The following is a 22,379-nucleotide window of genomic DNA, read 5'->3' as shown; positions in this document are numbered from 1 at the left end:
TAGGTTAATAAAGACCATTAAATTGTAAAAATAGATGGGGATTGCTGGGTGCCAGTGGCACTCACCTGCAAACCTAGGTACTCAGAAGACTGCTGAGGATCGCAGTTCAAAGCCAGTCTGGGCAGGAAAGTCTGTGAGACACTTATCAATTAACCACCAGAAACTGGAAGTGGCACTGTGGCTCAAGTGGTAGATTGCTAGTCTTGAACCGAAGACTCAGAGACAGCACCCAGTCCCAGAGGTCAAGCCCCACAACCGACAAAAAAAATAGATGGGGAGAGGAAGATTAAACAAGAGTTAACAGAGGGGTTTAATATGATCACAGTAAATTATATAGGTGAGTGGAAATAATGCAATGAAATACCTATATAATTGATTTAAGGTAAGCTAAAATGTTATCTCCATCCAGATAGTCATTCCAGAATTATCAAATGAAAATTAATCTTTTATGTTAGCATTTATCTTCTTTACCTTATTATTTGAATATATTCTGTCCAACTAAATGATGAAATTGTTAGCTATAAACCAAATTTATCTTTGAATACCTATTAGTGCCCAACTGTATTTCCAAAAGATGCCAAATAACCTCAGGGTGAACTGAATTGAGGCATGAATGAATGGATGGATCAAAAAAGAGAGAAAAGAAACTTAATACTAAGTCATTGCTTGAATTAGTCACTTAGTGTCACTTATTAAAGTGTTTGGTGTGAAGGTGCTATTCATTACCAAATGTTTGCATAAATAGACCATTGAAAATATTACTTCTAAACAATTTTTGTGGTCAAAGTATATATGTGTGTGAGCTAAAATGAAATAGTAAATACATGGCATTTATAATTGCAAAATCCCATGAAGTATAACTGAATATGCTATAGACACACATTATTTTTCTTTACTGTCTCCATGTATTTATTATCAAAAGCCTGTGTGATGTCCTTATGGATACAATAGGAGAAGAATTGCTTATTCTGAACATTATGATCTCCAGGTGCTTGAAACTTGTTGACTAACTGTGGAAAGTCAGTGGTAATATTTAGGAATAAAATTCCTTCTATGAACTATGCTCAGTCTATCAATAACTCCCTTGTTAACTAAAGGAATAACTAATCTGTGTAAGTATAGCTCATCTGTGGGAGGATGCTTCTGTGCACATACTGAAATAAGGCGACTGGGTCTAAGTAACATCACCTTGTTCTCATAGCCATCCTTGTACCTTGCTGGGTGGAGGGGCCTTTCCACCCAGCTCTGAAAAGCCTCAAGGTGAGAGAGGCCTTTGTTGAATTGCAGATGTCATGCTGCTTAATCTTACGATAGCTTTTGCTACAGAGAATGCTCATCCTTGATTATCTCCCTAAATGGTTTGATTTTCTGGCAACTGAGTCCCCCTAGATGGAAAGTTTGAGGTGTGTCCCCCTAGATGGAAAGTTCTGCTTGTACTTGAGTATTTCTCTATATGTGCAGGCTTGATTCTGGGCTGCAGGTCTTTGAGACAGGAGTCCATCTGCAGTTGCTGGCTCACCAATAAAGACTTCCAGTTCAACCTTTCAAAATGTGGCTTTTCGGTTTTTGCCAGTCAAGTTCCTGTACAATACTTTTCCAAGAATAAAAGTCATCAGAACTTATGAAACACCTGTCGTCTTTATGAATATTTTTTCATTAAGAATTTGGTCTGTTATATGTATATTACCTATTTTATAGACACATATAGAAAAGGACAAAGGGGAAAAGTAAATTTTATTTTACATATACAATAAAAACCAGCTTGAGCTACTAAAGAGAATTCCTGGGAATAAATAGTACTATAGATCTAAAGCCAATTTTAAAACTCTAAATTTAATCCTAACCTAAAAATAAGTAGAACATCAGAGACATGGCTTTCCATAACATTAATAGGTTTGTAAAATATAGATTTCCCCACTTAAAAAGAAAGTGCTACTTTCTTTTTAAGACTTGAGGTGTGGTCTTTGGGGAAAAGATTTGGCCCCAAGTGTTAATAAAATCCACATTTTGAGAAGCAGATATTTTAAAATCACATTTTGATGGAAACGAATTAACTAATAAAATGAATCCTCCAAAGTACCTAAGGCAATTTAAATATTTAGCATGATAAAAAAGAATCCCATGAAATTATTGTTTAACAAAATAAAACAGTCATTTTATTTCTGTTCTTCTACCCTGATATAATGCCAGATTAATAAGTGCTGTCTGAGTTGTCTGGTTTTTAATATGCTGTGTCCTTACCATTAGTGAATGCCTCTGGCTTTCAATAATGAACAAGCCGATCTGGCTTTTAAAATACAAACACGTAGACATACTCTTAAAGAAATAAATTTACTGTGTAAAAAACTAATAAATTTATGGAATGCGTAACTGAAATGCATAGTTCTAAGCAGCTGAGATGTTTAGAATGAGCCAACAGACTATTTTGAAAATCGCTAATAACTTGTGAATTCTGTATATTTCATAATTTTAATTGTCTTGATGTTTCTCTATCATATAATACTATAAAATAGATCAAAGAGTTTTCAAAATACCATCTCCATCAAAATGATCTTGGAGGTCTTCACTCAGACCCTAAAGAATCTGTATATCTGGGAATAAAATTTGGAACTCTCAATTTTAACCCACTCTATAAGTGTGCATTCATCCCCTCTCCTCATTGATAGAGAGATAGATTCTTATGCAAAGAACTAAACCTCTGAAAGTTTCTGCAATAGTTTAATTGTGCTTGATCACAAGAAGAATTGTTTCTGCAGTAGCATCTTTATATTCTCTACCTAAAAATGTACTGTTTCTGAGACCAAATAAAAACTGGAAAGGTGGAGTGAGCCCTGTAGTAAATGAATGAAGAGAGGAAGAGGGTAGAATAGAGTCATAAAATTCAATGTCTATCCTATAAAAGTAAATAAATTGGGGAAAGGGGCAAGGGTTGAGAAGGATGGGGAGAAAAATGAAAGGGGTGACATGCATTATATTCATAAATGGCTTTGTTGAATGGCAACTCCTTGTGCAGCTACTTAAGTATAATAAATTTTTAAGCCACAGGGAGATGGAAGATGTGTTAAGAAAGTAATATGGATAGGGTAAATTTTATCAGTGTTCACTATTCAAACTATTTGCACTATTTGCACAATGAAATCCCTTAATGAAATTAATTTAGGGCCTCATACACTGTCTTTTTTGTTTGGGGGTTTGTTTTGTTTTTGTTTTTGTTTGATTTTATTTTTCTCATAGCTAGTGCTATACCATTTCAGTCTTACCTCTAGTCCCGTTTTATTGCTGGTTAATTGAAGACAGAGTCCCTCAGATTTCTCTGCCAAACATCTGTTTCAAACATCTGTCCTCAGATCTCACCCTCCTGAATAGCTAGGATTATAGGTGTGAGCCACCAGTGCCTGACATAATAAAAGCATTGACTGATTTTTTTTTTAGGTAGAGTTGGTTTTTTTCTCCAGTCCTACAATTGTGCCTCTATTATACTAATTGAAATGTCTTAATGCAGATTTAAGCTTTGATAACTTTACATTTATATATATATATATATATATATATATATAAGTGCTTATAACCTTACAAAACATTGAAAATTAAATTATTTGAATTTCTTATCTAATCAGTTTCTATTTAAATAGTGGCCTTTTCATTTTAATATTTGTATGTGTACTTTTTTGTACTGGTGAAAATTTTTGTTTTATGTTACTGTTACTTTATGTATCTCTTTGAGACTTGGTCTTATAGAATCATGCCAAATTGAGACTTGGTCTTGTAGAATCATGCCAAATTGTTGAATGTGTACCAATACTTTATTTTCAAATAATCTTAAATTTAAGAATATCAATGTACTCTTTTCATTTACCATGTCATTTCTGATGAACATTTTCATGAAGTTTGAGGCATGACTAGACCAATGTATAACACCACTAAGGAATCATGTTGAATTTTAATAAAATACATGAATATTTTACTTATCTAATAACCTTTCATACTGACTTTCAATTTAATTATTTGTGACATTTATTGTCTAAATTAAACAACCTGAAAACCTTGGACTCTGTGTATTCTAACATATTCATTTAAGTACCTTTATACCCAAACTGTACTTAATCTAGGTTAGAGACCATGTTTTATTCATCTTGGCATGCATAAGATTTGATTAATATTTGCTGAATTAAGTGAAAAATAACATCTATTACACATTGTCCATAAGTTTAATATATTTCATATCATTAAGATATTATTGCATATATTTTTGATATATTACATTATTTAAATTTAATATAGTTTTAATGTATTTAATATTTAATAGTATTCTGTATGTTTATATTCATTCCATTATTATCCATCTTTATTCCATTATTGCTCCATCTTTAGTCAGTGGGAATCTTTTTTTTTGTCAGTTGTGGGGGCTGAACTCTGGGTCTGGGCGCTGTCCCTCGGCTCTTCAGCTCAAGGCTAGCGCTCTACCACTTGAGCCACAGCACCACTTCTGGATTTTCTGCTTATGTGGTGCTGAGAAACCAAACCTTGGGCCTCATGCATGCAAGGCAAGTACTCTACCACTGAGCCACCTTCCCCAGTGGGAATCTTTTTATGTTGACTCCTGAGTCCTGCTGACAAAATCCTATGACTCTTTTTTAAAAATATATTTTTTCATTGTAAAGATACTGTACAGAGGGGTTAGAGTACATGAATAAGGTAATGAGTACATTTCATATAGAGCATTGTTACCCTCTCCTTTGTTTTTCCCCTACCATCCTTTCCTTCCCCACCTCTCCAACTCCTCCATCCCTCCCTCCCATATATTGTAAAATTCGTTTTCAACATACTGTCTTGTACATCTCATTGTTACAATGGGTCAACCTGTATCCTTATTTCAGCATTTTGTTATTTCGCTTCCCCTTCCCAATTTACAAAAATGTACATACAAAATGCAGAGCACCGGAATCAAATACAGTGAAAACAGGGGTTATACCATGGGGGAAGAACATACAAGAGAAACAAAAAAAAATCACATAGTACATTATAAATACATTCAAAACAACCACAAGAAAGATAAAACCTCTTGTATCCCTATCTTGGGGTTCAGTATCTTGCTTCTACCTTATATCACAATATAGTTCAAACTTCTCTGGTATGTTTCCTATCCTAGTTCTGGAAACCACCATTTTCCAAGAACACTTAGGAAATAATATTTCAAAACCACAAACTGAGAAGCTTATTATTCCTAGATTGGCCTTTGTTCCCATGCATTTTCAGAGGGCAGAACACATACATGCATAAATACACACACACACACACACACACACACACACACACACTTTTCCATGCTAAAAATGTTTATCAGCAATACCAGCACTGATAGAATGACAGTCACGTGATTATTCAGTTGTCTCATCTTACAAAGTACAGACAAAAGATTCTGCACAACACTACTACTACTAACAATGTGATTACTGAAAATAGTTTGACTATTTAACAGTTTTTTTATTATGTCACATTAGTGATATGCAAGTAAATTATATTTTAAAGAGATTTGACATAGTTTATGAGGAGAATATCTTTGAAATCTGCATATTTAATTAAATAATTTGATTCTGGGAAGATAGGCAAGTAATACATTGCAGCTAAAGTGAGCTATAGAAGCAGCATGGGGAATCTGGGCAACTTCCCAGCTTTTCCCAAATCATTTCTTCCCAATGCAGTTGTGTTTAAAATTAATTTCTTTAAAAGTGAACTCATCTAAATTCAGATGTAAGTACAAATGCACTTTCCAAATATAAATATTTAACTTCACTTTGGCTCCCCTGTATGCATAATTTATAATTAATTATTGAGAGTTGACTTTATGTAAGTATATACATAGATATGACTATATTGGTGCCAGATTTCTCCTTTGGTACACGAAACTCAATATTTAAGTATCTCTGTTAGTTTGTGAAATGAAGTAGTTTTCCCTGTGATAAGCCAAGTGTGGTAGGACACCTAAACTCCCAGCTACTTAGGAAGCTGAGGCAAGAGGAAGCCCAGATTGAGACCAGCCTGAGCTAAATATCAAGACCCTGATATAAATATATCCTTCTGAAAAAGTATTGTAGTGAAATCATATTGTTAAAAAAAGTGTAGAATGAGATTCATTTTTGTTAAAATCAAATAAATATTATGGAATATGGATTTTCCAAATGTATAAAATAATAATCATTAATTTAGCATTTTAAAAATTAAAATAATAGTGCAGAACAACAATATATGGCTAAAACATTTATTATACTGTATACGAAAGTTTCTGTGCTGGGCAATTTTCTTCATTTTTTTTATATGATTTTCTTTCTCATATAACTCTCTTATAGGGTATTACCAAAAAACATGTCCATTTTATAAATTTCTTGAGGAAATTGAGGTATAGTTTTGTTTTCTAGGCAAAGATCACTTTTATATTTTTACTTACTGTGCATCAAGCAATTGCAGTTTTAAAAAAAGAAAATGGAGTAACTTTTAAAATTGTAACTTCAGAGTCAGTTTAGGTTAGAGTTATAAATTTCCTATCAATTTTAAATGTACAATGCAAAGTATATTTAGTAGCGTGCAATAGTTGAATGTAAGTATGAGATTTTGATGTGATTATTGAAATAAATGTTAGTGCTTTTTCATGTTGTGATCCATAATAAATTAATATTTGAAATATTGGAGCTATCTAAACATAATAAATTTATCATAGATATAAGTATAGATGAAAATGGTTATACTATTATTAGGTATCTTTTTAAGAGTTGAGTTATGTGTTATTCTTTATTATGCATTTATAAATGTATGTTTTTAAGTAGTAAAATCAGAACATATATTTAAGGAAAAATTAAGACATCCTCTATGAATAACCATACATGCTTACCTCTATTAACACTTGGGTAAATACCTGTCTAGATTTTTAAAGAATATATGAATATTTTACTTGAAATGTTTTTTGATTTTTTTTAGTGTATTACAGTTTTTAATAAAATGGAATGCTTAACTGTTTATTAGGATATATTAATTGTACAAAGGGGTTTTTAACATAATACATGCATTTCTTTTTCAGGATTGTACTGTATATGAAACTGAAAATAAAATTCTTCATGTGGTGAGTATACCTGGATTTACTTTTGTCTCCATTAGACAATATTTCTTTCTTTAAATAGTAGTAAGCCACAGTTAAAACAAAAGGTTGTATGTTTTTAGGAAATGTACAAAATAATAAAAACGTGCTAGTTAAAATCATTATTTTGCATTTAGTTGAAAATTGTGATATTGTATCTGAATAATATGTATATAATTTATAACCAAAGTTGGAGTTTGATAAATAATACAAAACAAAACACTAGGGGCTGGGAAGGTGGCTCAGTGGTAGAGTGCTTGCCTTGCATGCATAATGCCCTGGGTTTGATTCCCCAGCACCATATAAGCAAAAAGAAAAAAAGCCGAAAGTGGCGCTGTGGCTCAAGTGGTAGAGCTCTAGCCTTGAGCTGAAGAGCTGAGGGACAGTGCCCAGGCCCAGAGTTCAGGCCCCACGACCGGACCCCACCCCCCAAAAAAACACTAGCAGAATATAATCTTTTAGGTTATTCACTGCATAAGTAATACTAAACAATCCTCTTCTGCTCATTGAGCAACAATGATATCCTTTGTGATTAAGAGGATGATCTTCAGTTCATATGAACCTTTAGTGTGCTGTTCCAGGAAGGAAAATGATTATCACAAAGTTCCTTTTGATCCAACTAGAGTGTCTGGAGAATAGGAAGAAGCTAATATTTATTTAGGGAGGGTTTATATATTCCAATGTTTGTTTACATTCTAAAAATATTTTACAGTTTCAGTAATAATGTGAAACCCGAGCATTTATCATGCTCTAGATTCTGAGACTCTAGGCAATTATGTGAAGCCACTGACAGGTGGATCTCCCACACCTTACCTTAAGTTAAACACAGGTACACAACCCAGTTTGTTCAGCATCATCAATAGAAAAAAAAAGAACCTTCCAAACCACTTAAGCTATGAGATGCACCTTTCCCTTGCATGCCTAGATTCACCTATGCAACACATCTACAACAGTAATAAAATGGCATGTATACAAGCCAAGTGTGCCAATAGCAGGTTTCTCATAATGCCTCACTTTGGGTCTGAATCTACATACTCTATGCACTGTGGGCTTTTTGTTGTTGTTATTATTGTTTGCTAATTGTCTGCTCTATGGTGTAATTATATTGTTGGAAATAGTCTACAGATAGCCCTGTGGGTAACAATGAAAGACAAAAAAGCCTTTGTATTTATCTATAGTACAGAAAGTTAAACTGATGGAGAAACTGGACTGTAGTATTTGTATGAGACCTCTTACAGAAAAGTATGGTGTTGGGTTATCATGCGTGATCTGAAGCAACAGGCTGAATCACTGGAGTTCTGTGCTGATAGTGATGAGCGAACATTGATAAAAATAGGAAAAAACATAGCATAAAGCAAAACATTAAGATCTTTATTGTACTGAAAGAGTAAGCTGTTGAGCATTGCTGTCAACATATGCCATTTAAGGGTGCACACATCACAAAACAAGCAAAGATCTATCACAATGAACTGAACATTGAAAACTGTGAATATATAAGAAGGTGGTTTCAGAAATTTAAGGACACAACATTAAATATTTACAGATTTGTGGTCTATTAAGCTCCTATTGATATGAAGCCATGAGCAAGTTCACTGTAATAGTTATCAAAATTTTAACATCAGTAATAAGGCTCTAGCTTTTCGTCCATTGACGTATGGTAAAATAGTTAAAAAGGTTCTCAATCAAAGTGATTGTGATACCATTGAAGATGACTTGTTAATAACCTGCAGGTGACATGGTAAAATGTGTGATCAGCTAATTGAAGGGCCAGAGCAGTTGGTATTTATAACAGAATAAAAATAGTAATTATTGATAAAAAATCTAAGATTTTCATGAAAAAACTGTTAATGACACAGATGGCTCTGAAGGAAATATTTTTAAAAGCTTTCCAGAAGAATGCTTCCTCCCCACTAAAGGACCTACTTCCTGGTTATTTTTCTGCTTCTGATGTTTTTATCATCTAGAACAATAAAATACAATCTACAATCACCTTTGAATCCATACACAGCATCATAGAAAGAATCTAATTAAATTCTGCCATTGTTTGTTATTGGTTAACAGCTATTACAGTTTTCTGATGATGCTATATTGCTTAGTTATTCTTCAGATTTTTTCCACTTATCAAAAGTATGTCCAAAGGAGGAGGCAACAATGCTTGATAAGAAATGTACTCATTACCTTGCTCATGTACATGTAACCCCTCTTTACAGTATTTTCACAATAAAAAAATAAAAGTATGTCATATTTTATGACTGTGTTTATGTGTGAAAAAGAATAATAAAATGGTTGCTTATTTATAGCATATAATTTTAGAGGCAGGAATTATAGTGATTTCAAGCAACCACAGATTGTTCACATGGGTAGTTGAGATAGTGACTAATTTTTTATGATGATTCATTCAATCATAAAAATCATGCATGCTTTTTCACACATAAAATTATTTTAAATATTGTACAAGCTCACCTTAGGCAATGTATATAAGGTATATATAAACCATCCATGCATTTCATGCTTAAATTTTATACCCAAGATAAAATACTTGCAAATATTCCAAAATTAGAAAATACCAAAAATGTAAAACAGTTCTGCTCTAAAGCATTTTTAGTATAAGTGAGGTTCAACCTCACATAATTTTACAGATGGTGAAACTATCAGTCAAAAAATATTAAGCTGTTTGAATGTTGAGTATGAATGCAACTCTGACACCAAAGCCTTTCCATTTCTGACAATTGCTACCAATTCTAGTTCCCTGAGACCTTATGAATTGTACTGTCTTGTTTCCCTTGGAACTCAGGGATACTATCTTGCTGTGCCTGTTTCAATAAGTAAGGAACACAGACACTTTTTGCCCTACATTTTATTTCCTTTGAGCAACTGTTTCATTGGGATTGAATTTTCTGTAACAATGACTGTACCTTCTGAAGTATTGAATTGACTGAATTAGACTTTGGCATACTGCTGTGGGTTCTTCATTGTGCTTACTTCAAGGTTCTTATTGAGGTCAATTCGTGAGATACCATTTCCTGTTTATAAAGTTTCTCAGGAGTAATCTCTGTTCTGTTCTTGGTTTCAAAAAACAGCTGTACATTTCCTTATGCATTGGTTACCAGAAATTTTTAAGATTGAAATAGTTGGCAAGTGTTTCCCAGGGTATTCATTTTACATATTAGCTTCATTCTAACCTTTTACTTATGTCCATTGTTTCTCATTAATTTGACTTTTTAACTTAATGTGAAATGGATTTTTACATTTGTTGTCATAATATTAAGTAGGAAAAGTAATTTCATGGTTCATTGGACATGAGTCTCAGACTTTCCTACCCAGGCTGGCTTCGAACCTTGATCCTCAGATCTTTGAGTGAGGATTACAAACACGAGCCACCAGCACCCAGCTCAAAAGCAAGTTTTAAATAGTAGAGTTGTGTGGCTAGGTGCTGGTGGCTCAAGCCTGTACTCCTAGCTACTCAGGAGACTAAGATGGGAGAATAATGGTTCAAAACCAGGCTACCAGTACTTTTCAGTAGCTGTTATGTTATCCTGAAATAGCAATGGCTTCTTTTGTAACAGTAATAAAACAAAAGTTTTCCCTTATCAATTTACACATACATACACTATTAGATATATCAAAATGCTGATAAGAATTTGATGGAAATAGAATAGATATAGTTTATTGCTATGTATGTATATTCACAAACCTTCATATAGAACAAGTTTTTTTATGATGTTAAGGCTCAGAAACATTAATACAAAAATCTACTATTTTAAGTTCTCTATATAAATCAGTTTACTTAGCCCTCTTACAAATGTTAAGACGTCTTATTATAACCTCCATTTTATAAATGAGTAAAGTCAACCATAGAAGTTAGGTAACTTTGATGTTGTATCACAATTAGAAAGAATTGAAAATTGGATTTGAGTTCTGGCAGTTTGGCTCCAGAGTCCATAATATTATATTCTCTTGGAAGTCTAGTCCAAAGTAAACAGTATAACATAATAGCATCTTCTAAGGAAAGTATTTATAGAAGCATTAGGTATAATAACAAAACTTAGAAAATAATAGAACAACAGTGCTTCGGTAAACTATTGTATACTTAGATGGTATAATATTAATATATACAGTTACACTCTTTGAAATTGTGAATATATAATGTACAAATAAATTGCTTTCATTTTATTATTTTTTACATCTAAAAAGAGTAATATTCAATAATATTTATTACATTTACTTGGATGATTTAATTTTGTTACTGAAATTTCAAGTATCTGCCCAATTTCTTAAAATTAGTTCACGGTACTTTTTAATAGAAAAGTGTGTATTTATCCTAATGTGTTAATAAGTCTGATTGCTTTAAGGGATAATTTTATATTACACAATATAGTAATCAAAAATTACTTGAAATGGTTAGTCTAGGTTTTAATTTTCATGTTTCTCATTTCTAAAATTGGAAAGAGATGTTTCTGCTTAAATTTAGAAAATATAAGGTTATGGAGACCAAAAAGCCTGGTAGAAATGGAGGTTAGTTGTGGTATTGGGCAGGGATGTCTGCTAATATGAAATGTGACAGTGAATAAAAGGAGACTGAACAGCTCAGGTTTCTGTGGAAATTTCCACTAGGTGTAATGGAAGAGGCAAGAGAATGCAACCAGAAAAGACAAAAGGCAATGCAGATAAGCAGTGTACTATGTCTGTGTGATTATAATGTTCTATTTCATTTTAGTTGGTCTGAAATTCTCCTTTTTATGCCTTGGCTTGTATTACACATTCTCTAGCATGTTGGAGACATGTTTTGCTCTGCAAAAATCCTTGTCTTATACAGTAAGCCAGTAACAGCAAGTCCATAGCTCTTTTCAGTCCTGTACTCCACTTTCACTTCCACCTTGCAGTGTAGCCTTTGTATCTGGAAAAGCTATCTCAGACCTTGGGCTTTAGCAGACTCACTGTGCTTGTCGCACAGCCCTGCTGCTCTCATTGGTGAGCCTGAAGCACTTGTCAGCTTTGATAAACTCATAGAAATCCCAAGCCATAAATAACCATTAAAGTCACACTCCTTAAATCACACTGTTTTGAGCTGAAATACACATTTTACATTAACTCGGGGGTGTTCTTTATAAAGATAATGGGAAGAATACACAGAATGCCTATTTTATTATTTTAGCATCAGATGATCTTTTAGTTATACAGTGCTTTATCTCCAAGCCATTATTCTTAGTTTGTTTTGATTTGGTAATGAGTTTGGTGTATTTTGGCATGTCAAATACTTGTTTTATTTCATAAGCATCCTGTCTGTTTTTTCCCTTCTTTAAATTTATGAATTATGCATTCCTAATCTTCATCTAAGCTAAGATTATTGTTCCTTTTCTGCTGTCTAGACTAAAAATAGCTTAAACCACCCAAGGGTTAGATATGAGAGAATCCTGGAGGAGAAATTTATGAACTCACTTTAGTCTCTCCAGACATTTATATCATATATTACATAACCATAGCTGTCCTGTTCTAATTGTCTCAAACCTTGAAGAAGTACTTAAGCACCGGGGTAGCAGAATGTCCCATTATGAAATAAAAGTGGTATTAGTTTTTAGAGATTTCTTAAAGGCAATGACACTCTTAAGACTTTAAAGATCTGTAAAAGTAATTTTATATTGGCCTTCAGCGGGTCCCTCATGTTCTGAAAAGACAGCCTTTGTCAATTGTAACCTAGACAATGCTCTTAAAACTGTGATTGTGGCCCAAAGGCAAACTGAATGTGTTTGTTTGTTGTATACTTGACATTTAATTGGAATAACATTTGAAAATAGAAATTCTGGTCATTCTTATTAGAATATGAATTCTACTATTAAGATTTTATTTGATGGAAAGCATGAAGATGCTGTTTTACTATTTTATAGTTAATACAACTTTAATAATCTTCCCTATAGTCTTAGTGATCAGCCTAAAGAGATATACTAACACTATTACTGATATAGGCATTGTTTACTTAAATATTGTATTATACTATATATTGATATTTTAACATTTTGGTAGCTAATTGTACTGTCAACTATTCTAAGTATAAATTCTCTTCTTCATAATAACTTTCCATACAGGAAGGAAGAAAGAACAAATGTAGGTATAATATGATCAAAGTAGAAAATGTATTTTCTGGGACAAAAAGAAAGCATGCCTATACTAAAGGTAATGTGACATGCAAAAAATTAAGATAATGTGGTTTTAGTGTTTCTTAATATTATTTATGTAGACATATAGTATACTTACTAGGAGCATTCTTTGTAACATTACATTTGTTGGATAGTCTATGCACTGTAAAATCCATTCATTTTCAGACAGACTTTGAGAGCACAATCCTTGTTTTCAGGGAGTATTTGTTTTGGTAGAGTAGTCAAGTAATGTTGAAAGGGCAGCATTTGGAGAGTTAAAAGATTTGGTGTCCTTACTTATTCTGACACTTACTAGCTATGAACAGTATAAATGCAGAATTGGTGTGTCTGTGGTTTCTTGGTCTAAAGGTTGCAATTCTTTGCTGACAAACTCAAAAACTCATAAAAAAGCAGAATGGACACACAAAGTGATAAATTACAGGACTATTTTTGTTTAAGGCCACTTTATGTATGTTCAAGAACACTCTGAGATCTTTTTTTTCAGTATAGTTAAGTCACTGTAAATGTAAAGGTTTCTTTACGGTAATTAAATCAGTCTAGAGACAAACTATACTGAAATACGAGGAGTTTAATATAAGTAATTGTTAAGTGATGGTAGAAGAGTTTCTACAAAGATGTAAAGAGAATCATAACCATGCCTGGCGAGTAAGAAAAGATAGTAATGAGAGCAGAACATATTTCAGTTTAGAACACCTTGTACATGGCTGAGAAAATGTACTTAAAGTCTCACTGTCCAGGCAAGTGGGAAACTACCTTTCAGAATGCAGGGAAGTAAGATGGTAGAAGGGTTTATAGCAAGAGTTGGGGTATTACAGTCTCAGTCACCAAGTCTTGGGGCTCACCAAGCCTAGGTGAGGCTGCAGCATCACTGAGGGTACAATTGCTACTGGAGTAGAGCACCACCTTTGGTCCTCACGTGTGTGTACCATTGAACTCTAAAATAGCAGAAGAAAGCAAAAAATCAAATGTAGTCCATGGGAACCTGGAAGAGATGCCTCCTTCCCCTGGTAGTGTCTCTCCAGTGCCCTCTACTGACAATAGAGGTTCTACAGTCCATTATCACAGAAAGCCTGAAGCCAAGAGTTAAATTTGTAACTGTTACAGTACAGTTAGGCTTTACTTCCATTAAACCATACATTGGTACCTTTAAATTTCTGGAAGGTGAAGCCATTGATCCCAATTCTATTATGTCCTCCCCATTTGCCTATAAAGGTTGTGTGTGTCTGTCTGAACTTTACAGGAGTTCAGCCAGTCATTATGAACTTCTTAACTCTCTATTTGAAGTCCAAAGTAAAATTAAGTCATCTTCCTAATGGTCAGTATCTTATTTAAGCCACTGATATGTCCCAACTGTTATTATTCTTGAACCTGGAAAGTAACATGCCCTCTTTTGCTTGGGAAACTACCACAGACCTGCCTGTCTCTATCTTTTGCTCACGAAACAGCTTATGAATAAATAGAATAGATATCTTCCCAAATCCAGTTCTGGTTTCCAGCTTACTCTTTTCCTGTTAGAAGTGAGAGTAGTAGTGGAGCCTCTTTTACCAACTGAAATTAGACTAGAAGTAGTAGTTGGATGTAAGTTGAAAGTGTCTTGTGCATCAAAGAAGTTACACATTTGGATCTGATGTTCACTTGCTATTTTTGCACTGACCTCTTTATGATTATTTTTAAGTGAAATTTTTTAGGCCATAGTATTATCTTGAAATTTATTCCTCTAAGCATTAAATAGCCGATAGTTTCGTGTGAGGCAATGATGCAAACACAGTGATTAAGCTAGCAGGAACTAAAGCAAAACTGCCTGGGTATAATTTGGCTCTCATTGAAAAGTTGTGTGATATTGAGCAAAATTTTAACACTTTTTTGGCCCTACTTCTACGTCTATTGTATAGAGAAACTAGTTTCTCCTTAGGAATACTGTATGGATTAAATTAGTTCATACATTTAAATTGTTTAGAAGAATGTTTAGAACATATATATATATATAATTATGTATGTTATATATGATTTCTTCATTGATTCCTCATAAATGCAGTTATAGGTATCTTTTTGCCTTATTATATGGAAAAGGAAGCTCAGACACTTGAAGGATTAAGTAACTTGGCCAAGATTATGCAATTAGTAAGTGGTAATCCGAGGTTCTTTATCATTTCACTATAGCTACTACCCTAGGAGATCTAAATCTAATTGTGAGGTTGTAAATCGCAAAGATTTCATTTCACTAACTTTTTTTCCTCTCATTCTGTTGATAAATTTTGTTGGCATCTGTGGCAGACAGAATCTAAGATGGCCCCCAAGAACTCTGCCACTGGAATATAATTGCCAATTCTGCCATGTGGTGGAAAGAAATGGACAGGATAGATTTAATTCCCATATTCAAGTTTTGTTCTATGAAAAGGATTTTGCAGATATATTTAAAGGCCATTATTTAATGTTAACCTGCTCAAAAGAGAGATTACCCTTAGTGAGCCTAAACACATGTGAGCCCTTTAAAGAAGTCTCAAAGAAGAAAAAGATAGCCTTCTGGCCTTGAAGAAATTGTGACTGTGTAACATTGCTAGACCTGAAAACAACCCCTGATAGATTAGATCAATCCCCAAATGACAGCCACAGTCATAAGACCAGAAGGAATGAATTTTGCTGACTACCTAAAGGAACTTGGAAACAGGTTCTCTACTAACGTTTCCCTGAAGGAATTCAGCCCAGTTGATGTCTTGGTTGCAGGTTGCTTGTAAGAACCTAAGCAGCAAACTTGGGGATGTCTACTGAGCCATGGAAACTGATAAGAAATAGGAGTTTGTAGTAATTTGTTATACAGCTATAAATAGCTATTACATCATTGATCATTTAAATTTCAACTCAGAGATACAAAAAGAAAAGCAAAAGTGGGGAAAAATAAATAAAACCCCCCAAAAATCGATGAGCCAGCTGAGTATAACTATGGAAACAATTCCTTTGAGAATTTATATATAACCCCTGCTTTCACTGTATTTGATGTTGGTATAATTTGTGGAGGGGAAGGGAAAAAAACAAATTGTTTAAATAGGGATACAGGTGGACCCATTGCAGAAATGAGATGTACAAGATGCTATGTCGAAAAATGAACTTTACAACTTTGGCCGAGGAGGGGTGTCTGGGGAGGGAGATGGGAAGGAATGGTAAGGGGAAACAAAGAAGGAGGCAATAATGCTTGATAAGAAATGTACTCATTAACTTGCCCATGTAATTGTAACTCATCTGTACAGTATTTTCACACACACACACACACACACACACACACACACACACACACACACACACACACACACACACACAAAGATGTTATGTTGCCACCTAACTTCTCTCATTCACAACTGATTAACTGTGAAGAGTTCTTTAGTTAAACATACTACATCACATGAAAAGAATAATATATTGAGTATCAGGACCTTGAGTTTGAGCTTTGACTTTCTTATTCACTTTGTTGTGGGATTTGTGTGGAAGAATTCATTTCTCAGGATCCCACTGACATTCAGTGAAGGTTTTGCCTTGTGTATTCCCAACTGCACATAGTACATAGCAAGTGTTTGAAAAAATCACTTATGGAGAATCTTAACAAATATTTTGAGATTTTATGTGTGAAATTAATTGGTCTTTCGAACTTTCCTTCTCTTATCCCACTTATAAATGCTACCAGTGTCTGAACGGAAGAGCTACTTTTGCTCAAAGGAGACACTGAATATTGTAACATACGTATATGGAACCATTTATGTACATGATTACATTCCTGTTTATTTATATACTGGACTTTTTTTTGTCGGCCTGGGTCTGGGCACTGTCCCTCAGCTCTCCAGCTCAAGGCTAGTGCCCTATCACTTGAGCCACAGTACCACTTCCGGCTTTTTTCTGCTTATGTGGTGCTGAAGAATCGAACCTGGGGCCTCATGTACGCAAGGCAAGCACTCTACCACTGAGCCAACTTCCCAGTCCTATATATTGGACTTCTAAAAAATGTTTTTTAGAAACCACACAAAATTCTTTTGGTCATAATGATTTAGTTATTGCAGAATTAGCATTCAATCCACATATCCCATATAGAAGCCATTCAAAATTGAAGAACCCCAATTGAAGTAAAGAACAAAGAAGAAAGCCAGGCATCAGAGGCTCACACCTATAATATTAACTACTCAGGAGGCTAAGCTCTAGATATAGATGTAGAGAGGGGTTACAGTTACATGAATAAAGTATTGAGCATTGTTACTCCCTCCTTTGTTTTCCCCTACCATCCCTTCTCTCCCCACCTCCCCAACTCCTCCCTCCCCCACATAGTTGTAAACTTCGTTTTCAACATAGTGTCTTGTACATCTCATTGTTACAATGAGTCAACCTGTATCCTTATTTCAGCATTTTGTTATTTCCCTTCCCCTTCCCAAGATACAAAATGTATATACAAGATGCAGGGGAACCGAGTCAAATACAGTGAAAACAGGGGTTATACCATGGGGTAAGAAACAAAAGAAAGCAAAAAAAAAAAAGAAACAAAAATCACATAGTACATTATAAGTACTGTCAAAGCAACAGCAAGAAAGATAAAACCTCTTGTGTCCCTATCTTGGGGTTCATTTAGCTTAGCATCATCTTATATGGTCATATGTACATAGCTTTTGACCTTTTCTGCTTGTCCTAGACATATACTAGTTATTGCAGATAAGGAAAACCATGGGACCTATGTTTCTTTGGGCCTGGCTTACTTCACTTAATAGAATTTTTTCCAAGTCTTTCCATTTCCTAACAAATGGACTGTGTCATTCTTTCTGATGGAGGCATAGAATTCCATTCTGTGTGTGTGTGTGTGTGTGTGTGTGTGTGTGTGTGTGTGTGTGTGTGTGTGTGTGTGTGTGTGTGTGTGTGTGTGTGTGTGTGTGTGTGTGTGTGTGTGTGTGTGTGTGTGTGTGTGTACACATTTTCTTGATCCATTCATCTGCTGAGGGGCATCTGGGTTGGTTCCATATCTATAATGCTGCAATAAACATAGTTGTGCTGGTAGATTTAGTATAGCCTTGTTGGGATCATTTGGGTAAATGCCCAAAAGTGGGATTGCTGGGTCATAGGGGAGCTCTATGTGGAGACTTTTGAGGAACCTCCATACTACTTTCCAAAGTGGTTGAACAAGTTTACACTCCCACCAACAATGCAGTAGGGTTCCCTTTTGGCCACATCCCCTCCAGGAACTGTTATTGTTACTTTTCTTGATTATAGTCATTCTAACTGGGGTGAGGTAGAATTTCAATGTTGTTTTGATTTGCATTTCTTTTATGGCTAGAGAAATAGTGAGATATATCTTTAATCCAGAAAAAAAGTGGTAGAGCATCAGAAATGTGCAACAGTGCTAAGCAAGAGCAGGAGGCCCAGAGTTCAAGCCTCAGGATATGAAATGAATGAATGAATAAATAAATATTTTCATCATATTTTTATTTTTGAAACCAGATAAAGTAACCTTTATTGCTGCAGAATAAAAATTGCTTAAGTCACTGTCAGTGTGGTGACTGAACACATCTGTCTTCATATCAAGCCCATGTTCTTTCCATGGCTGTTGGTATCGTGCATATAATATGTCTTTAGGAGCTTATAGTCACAATTAAATTGCAGCCTTGAGAAGCAGATCCAAAAACCTTGTAAGTGCTATTACAAAGGAAAATTTAGCTTGCATTTACCAGTGCAAACACAAAAAACAAATATAACATATTGGAAATGGATAAAAGCTCATATCTTGATTCTAGAAAAACAGTAATTCCTCCTTAGGCAAAGAAAAAAACTCAAATCATGGAAACTAGCCTCCAATCTGTTTAAGAGTCTTTGAAGATTCTCAGGGCTACTATATTAGAGCAGCATATTGCAAGCTTTGTTATTCATATCCCACTTTCTTTGTGATTTACAGTGTCTAAGCTTACCCACACTATTGTAGATATAACATGCATTTTAAATTTAATGTTCTGTGTAAACATAACTGGATTTATCCTGAGTAAAGCACAAATAATCTGTTCTTAGCCAAGCAGTGGTTACTAAAGCTCATTTGCTTGATTCAACCCAAATATATGTGTGTTAGTAGAGCTGGAAACCAGTCAACCAATATTTATTGAGGACCTTGTATGTTCTACCACTTTTCTAGGCAGTGTGAGTGGTAGGTGGGTAGAGGAGAGTCAGAGATGAGGAGAATATAGACTCTGTCTCAGAGGTATTCAGACTGTCCATAGAAAACAGATTGAGGTTATTCTAAGCTTTGACTGGAGGTAAGAAATATTGTACAAAGGTAACATCAAGCAGGAAAGTGAAAGATCGTTTTACTCAGCAGACTTGGAAGATTCCTCTTTCCAAGACCTTGGTCAAATTGGTTTTTTGGTTTTGTATTTTTTTAACTTTTTGGATTGTGAATTAAATGACACCAAGTTTTTTCCCATTAATTAATTCACTTCTATTTGATGGTTGTAATTGGAAAATTATTAATTAATACTTCTTAGTAGTTGTTTTACGTGTGATGCATCAAATGAGAAAAATAACTTATAATCATAATTTTTCATGAGTAATTTGGCATTTAAATCTTAAATTCATAGTTTAGAATAATATATGTGTATTTTATGTATTAGGTGTGCCCAAATAATTTTATTAAGGTTTTTCAGAATAAAATACCAGTTAACTTTCTTCTACTGAATATTTTTCCTCATAAAAGAATTATAATAAATGCCAATTGGTATATTACTTGTAATATGCATTTCCCATAATTTTTTTCTTCCATTCTTTTCTATTTTTTCCTTTTTTTCAGTGTAAAACTCTTTCTGGAGTCTGTGACCACATCATCTCCCTGTCATCAGATCCTCTAGTTTCACAGTCTGCTCACCTGGAAGTGATCCAGCTGGCAAATATCAAACCAAGTGAAGGGCTGGTAAGAAATACCATGTTTATCAAAGCCACCATCCATCAAGCGGACAGCTAGATGCGAGCAAAGCAAGCTCCAAATGTGGGAATCTATAAATTTCAATAGATAAGAGCATTTTAATTTTTTGCCTAAAAATTAAGGTAGTAGAAGTTTGTCTTGGTAAGAAATTTTGTTAAGATAAATGCAAGAGAATTGAAAACAGTAATTGCTGAATTATCTTGCTTAATTTGGTAATCAGTTAGCCTTGATCACATATTAAACAAAGATTAAAATTCCTCCCTCTAGTTAAAATTCCATTAAAAAGTTTAACATTTTATAATAATCACCACAGTGATACTGGTCAATGCACACTGATGTTTATTTTGTTCATTTTACTTTAATTTGTTCTGTTTTTAATAGATATTCATTCCCTTCCCTTAGGGCAAATAGCCAAACAAAACTGATACACTGGTTAACTCATTTCTATTATATTTTTACAATTCTGAGGATACTGAGGATTTGAACATAATAGGCAAGCATTCTACCACTTGAACTTTTCCCATATCCCTTTCCTGTTTTTGTTTTTGAAATAGGGTTGTGCTAGTTTTCCCGGGCTTGTTTTAAACTCTTAGTCCTCCTGCCTCTTCCTTTTGAGTAACTGGGATTACAAATATTCTACCACCACTTCCACCTTTACATCCATTCTTTTTTATTTTTTTTAACACTGGGATTTGAACTTAGAACTTTATACTTGCTTGGCTTGCTTGGTCATAGCTGATGCTTTTCTACTGGAGCCACACTTACAGTCCTACTTTTTGCTGGTTAATGGTGATGAAGTCTCACGTACTAGCTGACCTGACTTCAAACAACATTCTTCCTGAACTCAGCCTTTTGAATAGCTGGAATTATAGGTGTGAGCTACTAATGCCCAGCTTTACATCCATTCTTTTTTTTTCTTTAAAAAAATACATTTTTGTCAGTCATGAGGCTTGATTTCAAGGCCTGAGTGTTCTATCCCTGAACTCTTTTGCACAAGGCTAGTACCTGACAACTTTGAGCCACAACACTGCTTCCAGTTTTCTGGTGATTAATTGGAAATAAGAGTCTTACAGGGTCTGCCTGGACTGGTTTTGAACCGTAATCCTCAGATCTCAGCTTTCTGAGTAGCTAGGTTAACAGGTTTGAGCCACACGCACCCAGATTCACATCCATTCTTATAAGAGCAAATAAGCAAATGAATATCAAGAACACTAATAGGTATTTTATTGTGTAATAACAAAGATAATCTTCTATATTTTGTTCACCTGGTTAAAAATGTACTATCAGTTTAATCCAAGGTGGAGATTTGTAAAAAACAAAAAAAATGTAGAAAGAAAGCATATAAAATTGATATTAGGAGAGAGGGGAAGACAAATGAAGAGGAGGAAGAATGCAGTCAAAATTTATTGTATACTCTACACAATTAACAAGAATGAAGGAAAGAATAGGTTGGGAGGGATGACTGGCAACTTCTGTGAACAACTATTTAAAGATAATAAAAATATTAAATATAATATTTTGAACAAGAGTTTGATATTGAGGAAGACACACATGCACAAATACACACAGACACACACACACACACACACACAAACAAGAAACTGGCTAGGGACCATGTTACTGTTATATATTAGCTTTATGTTACAGTGTAAATCATGTTTAAAGCTCCTACTGGCTTTGAGACTGGTTGTAAAGACAGTACAGTCTTCAGAAAATTTTTTTCCTCTAATTTCCACTGAAACCATGAAGAAGATATCATGTGAAGTGAATCAATACAATGCTAAATAAAGAGTTTTATGCACTCTTGATTTTTTATGGATGTATTGCCGTTGAGAGGTCTATTGTTTTTGTAACTTAAAAGTGGTAGACCTGTATTTGCTCTCTGGAATAGTAATGAACTTAAAATGCCAAGAACCAATTCAGTTAAATACTGTGGGAATAAAACTGGAAGAGAAAAGAAAAGAACAAAATGCTTACCATTTGCCAGTTTTTTCCTCACAACCCTCACAATTGAGAGAATAGAATCACAGATCTCTCTCACTTACTCTATATTAAATACGTAATAAAAGAAGTAAGTTTTAGTCCAGGTAAATCTAAAAAGTATATCTGAGTAAGTTTTTTTTCAATACTCCACTTTCAAATTTGAAATTACTAAAGGGAGAAA

General features: G+C 34.1%; 1 protein-coding gene across 5 annotated transcripts in view; it reads left to right on the top strand.

Annotated features, from left to right (window-relative positions):
- Positions 1-22,379, top strand: part of Cnksr2 (connector enhancer of kinase suppressor of Ras 2) — a 220,159-nt gene that overhangs the window by 72,216 nt on the left and 125,564 nt on the right. For all 5 annotated transcript variants that reach the window (XM_070040726.1, XM_070040728.1, XM_070040725.1 and 2 more), the window contains exons 5-6: positions 7,073-7,114; positions 20,084-20,203. In XM_070040726.1, the coding sequence (XP_069896827.1) occupies positions 7,073-7,114; positions 20,084-20,203 (162 nt within the window). The remainder of the gene's footprint in view (positions 1-7,072; positions 7,115-20,083; positions 20,204-22,379) is intronic.

Source organism: Dipodomys merriami, unplaced genomic scaffold (genome assembly GCF_024711535.1).
Source record: "Dipodomys merriami isolate MVZ:Mamm:240054 unplaced genomic scaffold, mDipMer1.0.p SCAF_3, whole genome shotgun sequence".
NCBI lineage: Eukaryota > Metazoa > Chordata > Mammalia > Rodentia > Heteromyidae > Dipodomys > Dipodomys merriami.
The sequence above is the reverse complement of the archived record's forward strand: the minus strand, read 5'-3'. Positions and strand labels throughout refer to the sequence as shown.